This window comes from Aedes aegypti, chromosome 1 (genome assembly GCF_002204515.2).
Source record: "Aedes aegypti strain LVP_AGWG chromosome 1, AaegL5.0 Primary Assembly, whole genome shotgun sequence".
NCBI classification, from domain to species: domain Eukaryota; kingdom Metazoa; phylum Arthropoda; class Insecta; order Diptera; family Culicidae; genus Aedes; species Aedes aegypti.
The window spans coordinates 157,480,897-157,501,022 of NC_035107.1; the positions used below are offsets into that span (position 1 = coordinate 157,480,897).

The 20,126-nt window shown below is 38.4% G+C and overlaps 1 protein-coding gene across 3 annotated transcripts in view; it reads left to right on the forward strand.

Moving 5' to 3' along the window:
• The window catches only part of LOC5568536 (suppressor of cytokine signaling 7), a 57,078-nt gene that overhangs the window by 26,544 nt on the left and 10,408 nt on the right, over positions 1 to 20,126 (forward strand). For 2 of the 3 annotated variants that reach the window (XM_021852030.1, XM_021852035.1), the window contains 3 exons: positions 14,959 to 15,339; positions 15,411 to 15,535; positions 15,602 to 15,770. In XM_021852030.1, coding sequence (XP_021707722.1) covers positions 14,959 to 15,339; positions 15,411 to 15,535; positions 15,602 to 15,770 — 675 coding nt within the window. Of the gene's footprint in view, positions 1 to 14,771; positions 14,812 to 14,958; positions 15,340 to 15,410; positions 15,536 to 15,601; positions 15,771 to 20,126 lie in introns of those variants that run through there. The other variant, XM_021852039.1, reaches the window with a different exon arrangement.

A 20,126-nucleotide genomic window follows, 5' to 3' on the forward strand; every position in this document is an offset into this window, starting at 1 on the left:
ATTGATCAATAACGGCGCCGGCCAAGTCCTTACAGTCAGTTGGGATGGGGAAGGAATGTTAGGGTGTAATGATTGTTGCTTCTAGAGACCGAGAATACCTCTGCATCTCCACAATCACCACGGGAAGGGTGTTTATTAGTGAAGAAGGAAAAGATCTGGGAGTCACCTTTGGTCGGTGATGCGATCCATGGATAAGGAGGAAAAACACGATTTATACTTAAAGCTAGTTTTTAGTTTTGTCTCAAAAAGTTTTCGGTAGAAGATTTAAAATAAACGTCAACATCTATAATGTCGAACCATTCAAAAGAAGTTTTTATTAATGGCGAAAAGAGAAAAATATATGCGTATATCTTAAATTATATGGAACAGGAATAATGCCGACACATGTAGTGACGAACCATACATAGTTTGTTTGAAAATTACAACATTTATGCCTCAAGAAGAAATGTCTTTGGTAGAAGTTTTAAAATAAACGTCGAAATTCATAATGCCAAACAATTCAAAAAATATTTTAAAAAATGTCAAAAATTGTATGTTTATTAGAATTGTATAAAACAGGCATAATGCCGACACTTATAGTGACGAACCATACAAAGTTTGATTGCATATTACAAAAAAAGTAACGCTTTAATGAAAAAATGTGTTATCATAAGCATGAAACGAGCTCACCAGTTGGTAATCCATCCTCGACTGAACACGAATATCTTTTCGCACTCACACAGCGCGAACAGCAAAACTTCTCGGCGCCCCGAAAACGAACCGTCTTGCTTGGGCTTTCCAAAACACTGTCCAGCACAACACGCAAACCGAAAACCAAACTCCCGGCGTCCCGAAAACGAAGCGTCTTGTTTGGGCTTTCCAAAACACTGCCCAGCACAACTCGCGAACCGAAAACCAAACTCCCGGCGTCCCGAAAACGAATCGTCTTGCTTGGGCTTTTCAAAACACTGCCCAGCACAACACGCGAAACGAAAACCCAACTCCCGGCGTCCCGAAAACGAAGCGTCTTGCTTGGGCTTTCCAAAACACTGTCCAGCACAACTCACGAACCGAAAACCAAACTCCCGGCGTCCTGAAAACGAATCGTCTAGCTTGGGCTTTCCAAAACACTGCCCAGCACAACTCGCAAACCGAAAACCAAACTCCCGGCGTCCCGAAAACGAAGCGTCTTGTTTGGGCTTTCCAAAACACTGCCCAACACAACTCGCGAACCGAAAACCAAACTCCCGGCGTCCCGAAAACGAATCGTCTTGCTTGGGCTTTTCAAAACACTGCCCAGCACAACACGCGAAACGAAAACCAAACTCCCGGCGTCCCGAAAACGAAGCGTCTTGTTTGGGCTTTCCAAAACACTGTCCAGCACAACTCACGAACCGAAAACCAAACTCCCGGCGTCCTGAAAACGAATCGTCTAGCTTGGGCTTTCCAAAACACTCCTGATTAAAACAAATTTTCGTATTTCTTCAAAAGTGATAAAAATCGAATGAAAATCAATTCATGCACATAACGCAACTAATGTCACGTGAGCACCATTTAATCTGATTGAACATAAAGCATTGAAAAACGCATCGTTCTACTTTTTCCAATGAAAATGAATATTAAGTGCATAGAAAACTGTGGCCCTTTTTTCATGTTTGTCAGGAAAGATCGAAGGTGCACAACAAAATCAAACTACCGATTTTCTCGAAGCCTGCCTTGATTGTTGTTGGCAAGCTGGAGTTGTCTTGCAGTTCAAAATAACGTTGTCTTATATTTCGTGTGTAGTATCGGTGCCTCCCTCCCAGGTAAGGACCTTGGGTCTTTTTCGACCCATTTCAAAATTTAAATCAATGTAACTTTTGATTGAAATAACCTAGCAATTTGAAATTTTCTGACAATTATTTTTTTTGTGGGAAATTTTGATTTCGCGGAAACAAAAGTTTTGAAAAACCCCTAGGGGAGCTTCCATAAAAAAAGTTACAAATTGTGACTTAGGGATCGTTTTCGACCCGAAAATTAAAACAGCTCGCAAAAATCAGTGTGTTGACCTAATTTAGTTTTGTTAGGCTTAAATTGTGGGGCCCAGATAGCCGTAGCGGTAAACGCGCAGCTATTCAACAAGACCAAGCTGAGGGTCGTGGGTTCGAATCCCACCGGTCAAGGATCTTTTCGGGTTGGAAATTTTCTCGACTTCCCTGGGCATAGAGTATCATCGTGCTTGCCACACGATATACGAATGCAAAAATGGTCAATTGGCAAAGTAAGCTCTCAGTTAATAACTGTGGAAGTGCTCATAAGAACACTAAGCTGAGAAGCAGGCTCTGTCCCAGTTGGGACGTAACGCCAGAAAGAAGAAGAAGAAGGCTTAAATGAAAGGCACACATGTCTAGTTTCAGAAACCCTCCTGGAGATTCGGCTTGGTCACTGTGGTCACCGGGAACCTGCTACAGAGTGATCCCATTAAACATTTGACAGTTCAACTGCCGTCTAAGTTGGTTGAAAATCGGTCGATTGTTGCACCGACGCTTATGGAAGATTAACACAGGGATCAACCGAATATCACACGATTTAATAGGCAGGGCCAACGCAAGCTTACTAAATAGGTGGATAATGCGGTATTTTAAGTGAAATCCAAGTAAATTAACCTATTAAACATCAGATTTCCCGGTCACCCGATTTAATCTAGCGATTAATCAGTTGATCGCTGTGTTAAACTTCCATAAGCGTCGGTGCAACAATTGACCGATTTTTCAACCAATTTAGTCGGCTGTTGAACTGTCAAATGTTTAATGGGGGACGTTGATAAGTAATGAAAAAAAATGCTTGTTTAAATCAAGTCAGAAAATGATTCTGTTTAAACTTAATAGTTAATTTGGCAGACCTTGCAGTCGACAGTGAAATTTGAACATACGAAAAGTGACAAGCAATTGTGAGATCACTCGAAGCAAGGACAATTGTGTCCCAATTCACCAGAAGTGGAAACATCCAAATCACTAGGATTTCTAATGGACGGAGAGAATCCATGGAATTTGGCCATAACCAATTCCCAGTTTGTGGAGTATAAAAAATGCTAAGTCTGTGAATTTACATTCATATGGTAGCGTAGAGATGTAGCGATGATCAGATAATTGGGCTTATTCTACGAGTGGTGTGAGGTGAGAATTGTCCGTCTCTTATTGCGAGGTGACAATTGTCGACTCGAGTGAAGTGACTCGCCATGTAAATCAAAAGGAAAGTCACTTCACTCCAGTCGAGAATTGTCACCTCGCAATACGAGACCGACAATTCTCACCTCACGCCACTCGTAGAATAAACCCAAATGATTCATCATCTGATGCATGCCTATTCGTCAACTTGTGACTGATTCTGTTCGAGCAGAGTATTATGACTAACACTTCTTCTGTAGCAGATACCATGAAGGTTGAGCGATTTCCTATAATAAGTGATCCAAGATTTGAACTACTTAAGCATTCCATCAGACTGGAGCTTCTTAAATTGATATTTGAGCTGGTCTAGATGATGTGATTGTCGTGACGCTTAGTTTATTTAAACCAAAGAACACCGGATTAAACAATCCGGTGACAGTATTTCTGAGACTGAAAGTCTCCCACTACAAAAAAACACGTGTAACCGCGCTAACATTTTCCAGTAGACTGATCTGCTTCGTATCATGGCAGCGGTTTCAAACCTTGGCTGCTGGGTACCGACGACGCTCTCGTTTTCTCTTCGTTTCTATTCTAGCGCGCGCCCACTGTCTTCCCGTCCCAGTTTATACACTCTCCTTCCTTCTCACACTCCCATGCGTCGCTTGCTACACATTTCCATTTCGGCGCCGCTAACCACCCGAAGTCGAACACTCACAATTTCGTGTCCGTGCTTCCGCTCATCGCGCAGCGTGCCGACGCATTCGTTTCCATCGAACCCAATCTATGCCCGAAATCACATTCAGACGATCGCTGCTGAGAAAGACTATACCAAAGTCATTTATCGCAACGTCATCGCATTTCCGTTTATGGCATGTTTCGCTACACGCTAGACACGCTAAACTTTTATAACACATGTTTCATTTTTTTATATTTATTACGGAACCTTTATCTACTACAATATTCCCCACCTCTACTCTCTTTGTTTTTTTTGTTAGGCTTAATATATTTGTTTCCAATTTACGTTCCAATTTACGTTCAAATCAAAATCAAATCAAAATCAATCAAATCAATCAAAATCAAATCAAAATCAAATCAAATCAAATCAAAATCAAATCAAAATCAAATCAAAATCAAATCAAATCAAAATCAAATCAAAATCAATCAAATCAAATCAAAATCAAATCAAAATCAAATCAAAATCAAATCAAAATCAAATCAAAATCAAATCAAAATCAAATCAAAATCAAATCAAAATCAAATCAAAATCAAATCAAAATCAAATCAAAATCAAATCAAAATCAAATCAAAATCAAATCAAAATCAAATCAAATCAATCAAAATCAAATCAAATCAAATCAAAATCAAATCAAAATCAAATCAAAATCAAATCAAAATCAAATCAAAATCAAATCAAAATCAAATCAAATCAATCAAAATCAAATCAAAATCAAATCAAAATCAAATCAAAATCAAATCAAAATCAAATCAAAATCAAATCAAAATCAAATCAAAATCAAATCAAAATCAAATCAAAATCAAATCAAAATCAAATCAAAATCAAATCAAAATCAAATCAAAATCAAATCAAAATCAAATCAAAATCAAATCAAAATCAAATCAAAATCAAATCAAAATCAAATCAAAATCAAATCAAAATCAAATCAAAATCAAATCAAAATCAAATCAAAATCAAATCAAAATCAAATCAAAATCAAATCAAAATCAAATCAAAATCAAATCAAAATCAAATCAAAATCAAATCAAAATCAAATCAAAATCAAATCAAAATCAAATCAAAATCAAATCAAAATCAAATCAAAATCAAATCAAAATCAAATCAAAATCAAATCAAAATCAAATCAAAATCAAATCAAAATCAAATCAAAATCAAATCAAAATCAAAATCAATCAAAATCAAATCAAAATCAAATCAAAATCAAATCAAAATCAAATCAAAATCAAATCAAAATCAAATCAAATCAAATCAAATCAAATCAAAATCAAATCAAAATCAAATCAAAATCAAATCAAAATCAAATCAAAATCAAATCAAAATCAAATCAAAATCAAATCAAAATCAAATCAAAATCAAATCAAAATCAAATCAAAATCAAATCAAAATCAAATCAAAATCAAATCAAAATCAAATCAAAATCAAATCAAAATCAAATCAAAATCAAATCAAAATCAAATCAAAATCAAAATCAAATCAAAATCAAATCAAAATCAAATCAAAATCAAATCAAAATCAAATCAAAATCAAATCAAAATCAAATCAAAATCAAATCAAATCAAATCAAATCAAAAATCAAATCAAAATCAAATCAAAATCAAATCAAAATCAAATCAAAATCAAATCAAAATCAAATCAAAATCAAATCAAAATCAAATCAAAATCAAATCAAAATCAAATCAAAATCAAATCAAAATCAAATCAAAATCAAATCAAAATCAAATCAAAATCAAATCAAAATCAAATCAAAATCAAATCAAAATCAAATCAAAATCAAATCAAAATCAAATCAAAATCAAATCAAAATCAAATCAAAATCAAATCAAAATCAAATCAAAATCAAATCAAATCAAATCAAAATCAAATCAAAATCAAAATCATGCTATCCGAATCCAATTAATTCCAAATTTCATCCAATCCAAAGCTCCTATTTTTTCCTACTTGGCCATTTCTTACTCAGGCATGTACAAAATTTCATTTACTTTACTTCGGAGTCCTCTCGCTCCATGTGTTCTTTTTTTCATAGACCCATGGCCTTGGCATTTTATGTTCCTTTTTTTCCGAAATACTCAGGCATGTACAAAATTTCATTTACTTTACTTCGGAGTCCTCTCGCTCCATGTGTTCTTTTTTTTCATAGACCCATGGCCTTGGCATTTTGTGTTCCTTTTTTTCCGAAAAACTCTCGCTTTGGTATTAAAGAATAAACCACGGAGACCTCGCGCTCCGGTCTTAACAAGATTTTTTTTTGCAAGGAGACCTCTCGCTCCATTTTAGTTTCTAGGAGACCTCTCGCTCCCGGTGGCTCTCTCTGCCCTCTTTACAAATTAATTTTATCACAAACCTCTTTTCTGCACTCTTACGCTCACTGTCTGCATTAATATCGAAACCACAAAACTCCAAGCAATGCACGTGGCTTGGGCCAAGATCCGCCATTTTATTGGAACGGTGTTTTATTTTCCCACTTTTAGATTTTTATTTTTAAGTTCTCGCAATTTTCACACCAGATCGCCGAAATACTTACGGGAGCGTACCTACGCCATTGTCGTGACGCTTAGTTTATTTAAACCAAAGAACACCGGATTAAACAATCCGGTGACAGTATTTCTGAGACTGAAAGTCTCCCACTACAAAAAACACGCGCTAACATTTTCCAGTAGACTGATCTGCTTCGTATCATGGCAGCGGTTTCAAACCTTGGCTGCTGGGTACCGACGACGCTCTCGTTTTCTCTTCGTTTCTATTCTAGCGCGCGCCCACTGTCTTCCCGTCCCAGTTTATACACTCTCCTTCCTTCTCACACTCCCATGCGTCGCTTGCTACACATTTCCATTTCGGCGCCGCTAACCACCCGAAGTCGAACACTCACAATTTCGTGTCCGTGCTTCCGCTCATCGCGCAGCGTGCCGACGCATTCGTTTCCACCGAACCCAATCTATGCCCGAAATCACATTCAGACGATCGCTGCTGAGAAAGACTATACCAAAGTCATTTATCGCAACGTCATCGCATTTCCGTTTATGGCATGTTTCGCTACACGCTAGACACGCTAAACTTTTATAACACATGTTTCATTTTTTTATATTTATTACGGAACCTTTATCTACTACAGTGATGACTATTACATCACTGCCCACAATCAGCAGAAAGCCTTTTCATGGGCAGTGTACGCACGAGGCCTGGCACTCGAGTTTGCCATTTCAGGCGACGCGGGAGACTGTGTTATTTTCCCTATCTTTTGTCTCACTCTAACAATTATCTTCAAAACTTTGTGGAAGCAAATCTCGAGTTTTAGTAAACCGATGAAGCTGAAAATTGTTTGGGTTGTGCACTACATATATAGAATCATAGTGATACATTTTCGCATCTATATATGGGGTGGTTCTTGAGATTTGCATGAAATGAATAGGGTGATTATGATGACGTCCCGTGCGGCCTTCATGTATCTGAAAATAGCAAAAAACTGGGTCCACAAGGTTACCTAGATAAAAGTTCCCCTCACAAAAGTAAGGTTTTCGAACTAGCGCCACTTGAGCTGTACGACGGGACAACTGATGGTTTCCTCGCCTTTGGTAGTACCGTAATTTCGGGTGAAATTGATCATTTTTCACGGGTTTTTTAGTCTGTTTTCTATGATGTTAACAATGCCAAACAACTAAATGCAGGAAAACAAGTACGAAGGTGAGCCTCATCGACTTATGTACCGAAATTTTCTAACAAATGTCATTTTAGTGTTAACAAATATCTCTAAAATAAAAAATCAGAGGATCTCATTTCGGGGTGAAATTGATCACTTGGCAATGCCATTATTGTTAGTTTTCAAAACAACTCTACATGATAAATTTAAGCTCCCTGAATCCGAATATGCTTGTCAAATTCTTAACAATGCAATATTTATATAAATAACGAATAGTTAAATTTCAAGAATTACGCGGAAAACGCCTAAATGTATGCAACTTCCTAAGGAATTCAATGATATCTAACAGAAATTCAATTATTTTAACCATATGAGCTAATTGGTACTGGTTTGGGGATATATCTCAAGCATCCTCACAAACTTTCAGGTTTATACCATGTTCAAATCATTGCTTATAAATATAAGTTCATAGATCTTTGTCAATACTGCACCGTGCATGATTTTGAAATTTTACATTATATTCATAGTAATAAACAATTTTTAACGCATTAAACTTCACAACACACAATTTGACAATAGTTACGACAAACAGCGTTGATTTACTACAGCTTACATTGATATTTGTGCTCCATTACGAATAAATAAAATCGTGTGATACGATGATCAATTTCACCCTTCTGATCAATTACACCCGATTTTACGGTACCTACCAATTTCAGTTGCTTCCATACATCGGGGAAGATTCCCGGTCCCGGTGCCTCATTTGACGCGAATGATTTCATGACTTCTGCAAGTTTTTCGTTCGTCACCCTCGCCACATCTTCTCATCTGCCGCCAACGGCGCTGGGGAACTTGTGTGGTGATGTGGGAAGAGTACATGGTCCTACCCATTACCGCTCTGTAGGCGTCACGCCACGAACTCCCGTTGGCACTCTTGCATAGACTATCAAAGTATGCCCGTTTCCGACTGTTTGATTTTTTTTACACTCCAACCTCTTTTTACGACCGTTATTTTACCGACGGTTCTTTTTCCGACCACTTTTTTACGACCGAAATTCAGATTAACGACCGTTTTTATAAATGATCATTATCTTAAAAAATATTCAAATTAGAGGATCTTGATGTTCAGCAAAATTGTTCAGTAGTTCAAGGGCTACCATATGGTGGTCATTGAATTGCGGAATTCTGCCAGTAGGTGGCGTTAGTGAGCATAGAAATTTTGTTTTGCGGATATCTCAGGATCCTGACCACTTAGAAAGATGGCGTCTTCGACAAAGTTGTTCAGTAGCTCAAGGATCATCATTATAAACGCTATGAGGTTCAAAATTTTGCCACCAGGCGGCGCTAGTGAGCATGACACTTTTGTTTTGCGATTATCTTAGGATCCTGGCCACTTAGAAAGATGGCGTCTTCGGCAAAGTTGTTCAGTAGCTCAAGCACTATCATTATAAAAGTTATGAGATTCAAAATTTTGGCACCATGCGGCGCTAGTGAGCATAGAATTTTTGTTTTGCGGGTAGCTCCTGGCCACTAAGAAAGATGGCGTCTTCGGCAAAGTTGTTCAGTAGCTCAAGGACTATCATTATTCTGGCCAAGAGATTCGAGATTTGGCCACCAGGCGGCGCTAGTGAGCATAGATTATTTGTTTGCGGGATAGCTCAGGATCCTAACCATTTGGAAAGATGGCCTCTTCGGCAAAGTTGTTCAGTAGCTCAAGGACTATCATTATGAAAGTTATGATATTCGAAATTTTGCCACCAGGCGGCGCTAGTGAGCATATAATTTTTGTTTTGCGGATAGCTCAGGATCCTGGCCACTTAGAGAGATGGAGCCTTCGGCAGAGTTGTTCAGTAGCTCAAGCGCTATCATTACAAAAGCTATGAGATTCAAAATTTTGGCACCAGGCGGCGCTAGTGAGCATGAAACTTTTGTTTTACGGTTATCTCAGGATCCTGGCCACTTAGAGAGATGGAGCCTTCGGCAGAGTTGTTCAGTAGCTCAAGCGCTATCATTACAAAAGCTATGAGATTCAAAATTTTGGCACCAGGCGGCGCTAGTGAGCATGAAACTTTTGTTTTGCGGTTATCTCAGGATCCTGGCCACTTAGAGAGATGGCGCCTTCGGCAAATTTGTTCAGTAGCTCAAGCGCTATCATTATAAGAGCTATGAGATTCAAAATTCCACCACCAGGCAGCGCTAGTGAGCATATAATTTTTGTTTTCAGGATAGCTCAGGATCCTGGCCACTTAGAAAGATGGCCTCTTCGGCAAAGTTGTTCAGTAGCTCAAGGACTATCATTATAAACGTTATGAGGTTCAAAATTTTGCCACCAGGCGCTGCTAATGAGCATGAAACTTTTGTTTTGCGGATATATCAGGATCCTGGCCACTTAGAGAGATGGCGCCTTCGGCAGAGTTGTTCAGTAGCTCAAGGACTATCATTATAAAAGCTATGAGATTTGAAATTCCGCCACCAGGCGGCGCTAGTAAACACATAATTTTTGTTTTGCGGATAGCTCTGGATTATGACTATTCAGAAAGGTGGCGTCTTCGGCAAAGTTGTTCAGTAGCTCAAGCGCTATCATTATAAAAGCTATGATATTCAAAATTCCGCCACCAGACCTCGCTAGTGACAAGGCTGGTAGCGAGTCACTTTTTAGTGACTTGGTCACTTTTTTGAGGCCAGTCACTTTTAAGTCTCTTTTTTGAAGCCATTTCAACTAAAGTCACTTTTTACGTCAAAAAGTCACTTTTTTCAACTATTTTGAGCTAAATTTTTGGGAGAAAATAATGCACCGGCCTTTTTTAATTTAGGCTAAGAACATCTTCTTGTCGGTATCAAAATAGTGGTTCATGGTTTCCATGTGAAAAAAAACTTGTAAAAAAGTTAATCTTTCATTGAGTTCCAAGTAACTTGTAATGCAGGTCGGACTCGAATATCCGGAGACTCGATTATTCGGTGACTTGATTATCCGGAATTTTAGACTCGATTATCCGGAGTATGTTTTTTACATTCTTGGTGTTCAGTTTTTATGCATATGCATTTGAGATAATTTAGTATTACAATAAACAATATGAACAGTTTAGCTGTTTTGAAACGTTTACCTACGTTTTAAGAGGGTTTTAAGAAGATTATTTTTAGTGTTTTTTTTTTTTATTTTCTTCTCAAGACTCCTGATATTCCTACAAATAATTTCTGGCTACGCCATTGCATCATATAAATAAAACAAATGATTATATTTAAGTTATTTTATCGCAGATATTAATAACAAAGAATAATTATTTAATGTTCTATTTGAGAGTAAAAACTTATCATGCATCCTAGAATAGACTTTATTTGCAAACCAAACTTTTAAAAATGGCCGGATAGATCTAAGCTAGAGCATATCCTAAGGTTTTTTTTACGTCGGTCGACGTCCCGCCTAAAAAAAATGCGTTGTTTCAAAAAACGGCGTAAAACCGAGTTGTTTTTAAAAATGACGTAAAAAAGACTCGTTTTTTTAGACTATTAATTCATCGTCAATTTATCGTTTTCATTGAATCGTTCATGAAATCTTGCATGCATTCTTCAAAGAAATGTGGGGCGTCCTTTTCTGGGTTTTTTTTATTCACTTCGGCAGGAGGTTTTTGAATGCCACAGAGTTTATATTTGACAATAATATGCGCGGTATTGAAGTATTTTTTATTCCAATTTGACCAATTATAACCCCCAATGTCAAGTGAATCATGAAAGTGTCCAAGTAATTTTGATTGAAATATTATTGCTATTAACTACTTTAAAAGAAATATTATTGCTATTAACTACTTTAAAAGAATAACTCAAAAGAACAGCCTGTTAAACCTATCGTCTTTATGCTAAATGTCCATTCAGCCAAACGTACCTCCCATTAAACTTACTGATGGAAAATTTCAATGTCACTTATATCAACCATTTGTTCTTTTTAAGCCGGCGTTTGAAGGACGCGGTTTTGAGAAGTATTTCAATCATATTCGATCTTCTATTATCATTTTTTATTTGAAATATTGATTAATGCGCAAGTATAACATTTTCCGTAATCTTGATCTGATTACATAAAATATTAACCTTATTAGGTAGGAGAGTTTGGATGGAAATGTGAAACGACCAAAATTTTTTTTTTTTTAATTTTCCAAATCGTATTGAAATTTACAAAATAAAATACTTTGGTGATACTTAGACACAACATTTTGAAAAGATTGAAAATTTGCTAAAAAAGGAATATTTATGTAAAAGTAAACTTTTCTGTTTGAAAAATTGTTGGGAATATCTTAAAGTTTTGAAAGTACAATAAAAATTTCCAAATATGGTACTCCACTAGACTTACTACCTGCAGAAGATCATATTGAATATTCCCAATCTATTGGATATTGATAGTAAAACAGTATATTAGAATTGAAATAAAACAGATTTCGGTTGGATTTTCAAGTCAATTTTAGTCACTTTTTCGAGAATCCAAAGTCACTTTTTAGTCACTTTTTTTCTCAAATCTGGTCACTAAAATAACTTTTTTCGGTACCAATTTTTGCTACCAGCCCTGTAGTAAGCATAGAATTTTTGTTTTGCGGATAGCTCTGGATTACGACTATTCAAAAAGGTGGCGTCTACAGCAAAGTTGTTCATCAACTCAAGGACTATCATTATAAAAGCTATAAGATTCAAAATTTTGCCACCAGGCGGCGCTAGTGAGCATGAAACTTTTGTTTTGCGGATATATCAGGATCCCTGGCGTCTTGAGCAAAGTTGAGCTACCCAACAAGTTTACCGAAGACTCCATCTTTCTTAGTGGTCAGGATCCTGAGATATCCGCAAAACAAAAATTTCATACTCACTAGCGCCACTTGGTGGCAACATTTTCAATCTCATGGCTTTTATAATGATAGCGCTTGAACTACTGAACAACTTTGCCCAAGACGCCATCTTTCTAAGTGGTCAGGATCCTGAGATATTCGCAAAAAAACATGCTCACTAGGTCCGCCTGGTGGCAAAATTATAAATCTCATAACTTTTATAATGATACACTGAGAACATTCTACAAGCTGGATCAATGTGTTTCACATGTGAATTGTCACTAATTGTGAATCTCATCAAACGATGGTGTAAAACCAGTCGCTAGAGACTCAAAATTCAAATTTAAAACACGTAAATTTACAATTTATCGTAAACTTTGCAGTAGGATTTATTAGCGATTGCTTGATTTTCTGATTCCAGGCACCCATTACGGGCACCCGGTTTCACCAAAATATAACATGTCTTGTCACGCGTGAACGGCAAATGTGAGTCCTTGTCATGATAGGAAAACTAGTTCTACTAGTGATGGATATCGCCATGGTAAATGTGTAAAAGACTTTGCTATCGAACCAAAGTCAATCCTTCACAGAATCACAAGTTTTACACGTCATTTCACCTTGCAATTCAAAACGACAGATCCACGTTGAAAATAATTAGAATCGAACGTGTGGATTATTTTCAGTGTAGCGCTTGAGCTACTGAACAACTTTGCCGAAGGCGCCATCTTTCTAAGTGGCTAGGATCCTAAGATATCCGCAAAACAAATGTTTCTTGCTTACTAGCGCCACATGGTGGCCAAATCTCGAATCTCTTGGCTAAAATAATGATAGTCCTTGAGCTATTGAACAACTTTGCCGATGACGCCATCTTTCTAAGTGGCCAGGATCCTGAGCTATCCGGAAAACAAAAATTCTATGCTCACTAGCGCCGCCTGATGGCAAAATTTCGAATCTCATAACTTTTATTATGATAGCGTTTGAGCAACTGAACAACTTTGCCGAAGGCGCCATCTTTCTAAGTGGCCAGAATCCTGAGATATCCGCAAAACAAAAGTTTCATGCTCACTAGCGCCACCTGGTGCCAAAATTTTGAACCTCATAGCGTTTATAATGATAGTCCTTGAGCTCTGAGCAACTTTGTCGAATACGCCATCTCTCTAAGTGGTCAGGATCCTGAGCTATCCGCAAAACAAAAGTTCTATGCTCAATAGCGCCGCCTGGTGGCAAAATTTTGAATATCATAGCTTTTATAATGATAGTCCATGAGCTACTGAACAACTTTGCCGAAGAGGCCATCTTTCTAAGTGGTCAGTATCCTGAGATATCCGCAAAACAAAAGTTTCATGCTAACTAGCGCCTCCTGGTGGCAAAAATTTGAATCTCATAGCTTTTATAATGATAGTCCTTGAGCTACTGAACAACTTTGCCGAAGACACCATCTTTCTAAGTGGTCAGGATCCTGAGATATCCGCAAAAAATAGTTGCATGCACACTTGTACTGCCTGGTGGTGCATTTTCACTTAAGCAGTGTTGCCAGCTACGAAAAAAATTTTGAACCCTGCATGAAAAACTAAATTACAGTTGAAGAGTATTGCTATGTTGCTAAGCATTATATTTTTCTGTTCCGCTCAAGTTTTATGGTTTTGATCTTTACTTTATTCATTTTAAACAGTGTTGCCAGCCACATGAAGACTTGTGATTCGGCCGACTGTATGGCACGCAACACTTCCTTCAACTTTGGTGAACATTCGGTATCGTTATCTTTAAATATTTTTGGTATTTTCATATCACACCCCCATAAAATTGGCTCTTTTGATAACAATCGAGCAGTGTTGCCATCTATTACCAAAATATGAAAACTTGAATGGCCATTTTGGAAAGTTCTCAACCCATGCTTCAACTTTGCTGAATATCTCGAATCAGTATTTCCGCATCTAGACGTTGCATTTTTCAAAAACATAATTATAACCCTGATTTTTTTACGACCGATTTTTTTTACGACCCCCCGATTACGGTCGTAAAAAGAGGTTGGGGTGTATAACTAACTTTGCCTCTTTGAATGCTGCACTGCGTTTTCTCTTTGTGCTTCTGTGCGTGCGCGTTGCAATCTTCGTCTAACCGGAAGGCAAATCACTAGAAGATTTGTAATTGATTCGCACTACCAGTACAATAGCGGCTTGTCCTCGCTAGGAAGGGCTTTTCTCGGCATGGAAGCATCACACGCTCGTAATATAACAGCAACTAGTAACTAGTACGCTCGTAATATCATGCCTCAGCGCTTCAGTGAATACTTCGTCGTCGAAGTGCGCTGTTTTCCAACCTCGGACTTGGGTCAAGTTATATCGCACTGCCCTCTGCTCGCAAACATTATACTACAGCGAATCGCTTGATGATCACTATGAATATAGACGTCATCAACGCGCCAGTTCATGGTACCTAGTAGTTTAAGGACTACAGAACGTCACGTCGATAATCGATTCTGCACCGTTTCTGCGGAAGGTACCTACTTAGGTAAGCCTATTACATATCTAGGTTCATTCATTAGGTATAGGTCATTTGCTGTATCGGGACACATAATGCTTTTTGCGTACTGATTTCCTTTTTTTAACGTGACAAAAATTGCATTGTTTGAAATAATTTAAACTCTGTTCTCTTCAGTCCCATTTCAGAAAAACGAATTTAATTTGAAGAGAAGGCAGGGACCCGTACTACAGGAAGCGAACAATAGGAAGCAAGTGATCAACAAGAAAACGCAGTCGTCATACGCTGCAGAACATGAACGAGACCAGAAGAGGCGCACAATTTCCAGCAAAGTTAGCGAGTGCAACAGCAAAAAGAATAACTTTTCGTTCAACTTGAAGCAGAAGCTATGCAACATTTTTCGCATCAGCAAACATCAGCAATATTTAAGAGGCAAAAAATCATTTCTTGACGGTCATGCCAAACAAAATGTTTGCGGCACCAAGTCTAAATCGATAGATGATTACTACAAAAAGTCCAGTGTATCGACGCGTAAACTACCACCACTGCCTATGTCAGGTATGCAGTTAGATAGCGGAACTTTAGTGGGTGTCAAACTAACTAGCTAATTAAATCCATTAAATTTACAGCGGAGAAAGCAACTGTACCAAACGGTATTTCATTGGAAGAAGCAAAGGATTCGAACGAAACGCATAAACAGGATGAGGCTGCGCATATCATGGATTTTACGGCAAGCATTGATAAAGTGAAAGATGTGAGTAGCTACTTTCTTGCTAAGCTTGTATTATGCATTTTCCATTTATTTCGCTCTTCATTTCAGTGCGGCTGGTATTGGGGTCCCATATCCTCAGAAGGAGCCGAAAAGATCCTGTCGAATGAACCCGACGGAAGTTTCCTAGTTCGGGATAGTTCCGATGATCACTACATATTTTCCCTCACGTTCAAGCTGAATGGATCCGTTCGACACGTCAGAATAGATCAAGATCAAGGTAAGTTCTAGTTTTATGCTAAAAATGAGAAATGTGTTGAAATGCAGACTTTGTTTCAATTGGTATGCAATGCTAAGTAAAGCTAGGTATGCTGTTCCGCTCAAGAAAAGTAAAAAAAATGCACAAGAAATTTTCTACAGTGAGCTCCATTTGAATTGCCATTTCTTTTCAACTCTCAAACTCTCCAGGAAGTCCTTGATAACGTTGTTTTTGACGCCACTGTACTTTGTTGTTAATGTTTGCATATACATATATTTCAAGACATCATTGGGGCTACTACTTGCCTGTTGATGTAGTATAAACAAATAAACAAATAACTGTTCCAAAGGCATCGTCAGAAAACGGGCCAAATTATTAGAACAAATTTTTGGTAAAATCCAAATAAAGTGATAGAGCTTGAAAAGATTTTGTCGAAGATTCTGTGAGAATTGTGGTCAAGAATTCGCTAGAATACAGCCCAAGACACTTCTAAAAATTCTGTCCTGAACACTTCCGAGTGAGTATGATGTCCAGGATTTCATAAACACCATTCTCCGAATTCTGTCAATTATTTTTTATGGGAATTTGGCAGAATCTCATCTAGTGTTATTTTAAAAGTCCTGTCCAGGATTTTCTTAAAATGAAAGCCCGGATTTTGCGAGAATGCTGTGAAATTTTTCCTTAGAATACTGCTAGAATCCCACCAGGACTAATGCTCTAGAATATAGCAAAGTCTTCTCATAATTTTGTAATACACTTCTTAAAAAAATTGTCTCAGGACAATATTTCGGATTCGGTGATAGTTAGGATTGTGTGAAATTTCCGTGAAATCTATATGGGAATCCTGTTGTATCAAGAATATTCAAAGGTTAAAATTAAAAATTCTCAGGATCTAATAAGTAGGAATGTTCAAACATCAACAGATAGTGCAGAAAGTAAGGTCCATATATAAGAAGAGTCTTTAAGCTCTTCGCGGGCCGCACAAACTGAAGCTACCTGCCGGATTTGCCTTGCATGTTGTTCGTTGGTCAGGCCTGATATACACTATGGTTTGGTAACTGGCCAAAAACTACAAGAGCGAAATCTTATGGGAAAGTAGTAGACCAACGACGCTTTCGCATATTCATATTTTGAGTTCCTCCACTCAGCATCTCATTTTGGGTTGAATTGCACGACACGCAAAAACGGGTTAACTGCTAGTTTAAGAATGCCATGTGCACTCCGCAGCAAATTGAGCGCTTGAGCTTGAGAGATTGATTGGCCTATCAGACTATCAAACTATCAGCTATCAGACACGCTCTGTGTATTCAAAACTGGCCCATAGTAGACCGGATATACCCCTGTAACTACTGTTCATGCAGGAAGCTATAGGGGTAAGATATTATGGCGGGATATTATGGCGGGAGGCTTACTTTTGATTAGCAGAATGATGGAAGAATGGAAGCGTAGGGAAACGGTTTCTTGCCCCTCTCTGGCTCTTGCGATTGTTATGAACGAATAGTTTAAGTCTGATAGATTAAGAGTACAAGGTAAAAGCAAGTGAAAGGTGCAACTACAAAGTACGAGGGAAGGGACCTATCTGGCATTGAACCCATGACCTTCTGCTTATGAAGCAGAAGCAGTACTCTTTAGAGCATCAACCCTGTCAAAAGATAGCGTGCAAGCCGCATGCAAATTAAATACAAAAATTGAAACAATTGTGTGGCATGGACACTTGATAAGAAGAATCACAGAAGAAAATTGTTTTCCCAAAAAATAAATAGACTATTCTTGTTTATTTTTTGCATTTTTGTCTGCAAATCAGTGCGATTCGTCGACAAGAACATATGTTCATCGAAGTGCTGCCTCCGCTTTTCGATTACCTCAAGTGTAGCCGCCAAGTTATTTACTCCAATTTCGACTCGCAACACAAAGCTATTGCGGGATATGTTGAGCTTCTGGTAAATCTTCCGCGCTTCTTAAGAAAGGCACAGCTACTCCTTCTCGCACTTCGCTTCCTCCATTTACATCTATAACAATCCTTTTGCCGGGTTCCATGCTGCATTCCGTCGACATATTTCCCGACGCTGTCGACGTGTCCGTGCCGAATCTGAAGGTGTATACCAGAAATGTCGATGCCATCTACAGTGAGTTTAACAATTTCCACAACCAACTTGCTGAGATCCTGCGGATGATGAAATGGATAACGACGATCAAGCGTACACAACGAAAAAGGAAACACCTGACACCAAGCCCCAAGTGATCGTCCAGCAGCAATCGCTAAAAGCACCGACACCAACATTCGATGGCCGTAGCGATAATTGGCCAAAATTCAAGGCGATGTTGATAGACGTTATGGACAAGTGCAACGATACTGATGTTGGCTGACCACCGAAAATGAAGATCAATTACACAATCGCAAAAGAAAAGACCACACGAAATAGTGCTAAGGATAGACTATATTCGAAGTTTCTCTTGAAACAGTTCACTTAATACTAAATTATTGTATTAAAACAAACACTCGACTGTGTTGACGTCGTCTCGTTCATGGCAGTGCTGCCAGTTTATCGGGGGCCAGTGAGGGGCGATCACTGCATAATCCCACACTCCACCTCAGTGTGAGCCCCGTCCTTTCTAGCTAATGATCAACATCTACATCTATCACATTATAACCTCCACGTTCAAAGTTTGACTCTCATTCTCTCTTTCTTCCATATGTCTCCTCCTGTCCTTTCAAATCATTCTGGATAACTTTGCTGCACTACTTCCAATCCTACTGAACAAAATACAATCCATTCCTTTTGTTGCGTACTGCTATTACATTGTCTTGCATCATAATTCGGCACTGTTTCGATTCGAAGCTCATATTGAATCCTCTTTCAACTATTCGGTTAACGGATAACAAGTTCCCGACCAGCCCTGGTACTAACAGTATATTTTTCACCGGAATCACTTGTTTTCCTTTTCCTCTGCCAACTGTCAACCGCGCTGTACCCATTGCTCTAGACAACATCGTCCTACCATCTGCCAGAACAATTTTATTCTTGCAAGCCACTAAATCTTCCAAAATCTCCGCTTTCCAGGTCAAGTGCATCAGGAAACCGGAATCCAAACACCAGTCTTCTTCTGTCGGAGCCATCTTATTACGCTCTTCGCCTCCAGTAGCAACGAAACCAGCAGTATGCGCCGCCGCCATCTTTTCGAATCCAACATGTTCTAAGCAACCGTTGGATACTCAAATGCTTTTCAATGCGGATACTCAATTGATCTTGGCTACTGTCAAACCCATTAGGCGGGATAGGGGTTGCCATATACGTGAACGTAACAGACATTACGCTTATCGTGTTTGAGCTGCCGTATCTTTGAGTACTCCGTAGCTGCTTTTGCGTCTTCTTTTTCGTCATCGTCAATTACGTTCAATTAGGGACAGTTTCTCAGTGCGCATCGTACCTTCGTGCTGTGCGTACACGAATTCTCTCTGCTCTTGGAAGTTTTCTTAAAAACTACCTAAAGCAATAAAACAGTACTTTTCAGTGCTACTAAAACAGTACTATTTGTTCTACTATTGATCCCTTTACGATCCTTGTTTGGACCCGTGCCTTCGATTTTTCGTTGGACCCGTTGGCGAAAGCTAGCGGTGGTAATCCTTCTTGGACACCGTCTTGGGAAAAAACCTCTCGAAGGTCACGTCTTCTTTCGTTTATTAACTAAACATGGTATCAACAACTAACAAAAGGAAGGGTGAATCTCTGAATTCACTACTTCCTTCCAAAAAAGTGGGTTTTAAAACTGTCACTACACGTGGCAAGAATGGAAGAAAGGAAGTTTCCCCGGAATGCGAACTTTCTTCCAAGGGTGAAATAAATAATTGTATCGAAATGAGCAATCAGTTCGATGCTCTAGACAAATTTTCCGAACACCAAATCGAAGCAGCCTCTAGCCCAGGCTCTTTGATTCAAGTGAGGAAGCAAAGAGTGCCGCCTATCGTGGTCAGTTGTTCCGAATTTGGGGGATTTAGGCAGGAGATCTTGAACTCCATTAGGGGAATCAAGGTTTCCTTCCAAATCGCAAAGAAAGGAGACTGTCGCGTTTTGCCGGAAACTCTTAAAGATCGTGAACTTCTTCTCAAACTTCTTGAAGAGAAGAAGCACAAATTTTTTACTTATGACGACAAAACTGAACGTTTGTTCAAAGTTGTCTTGAAAGGTCTCTCAAGTGACTATAAATCACCTGAAGAGATCAAAAATGGAATAAATGATATACTTGGATTTTCCCCAGTCCAAGTAATCATTATGAAAAAGAGAACCCAATCTGGCATTGTTCGGAAAGGGCTTTCTCAAGAATTTTATTTAGTTCACTTTAACAAAAAAGAACTAAATAATATTAAAGCTTTAGAAA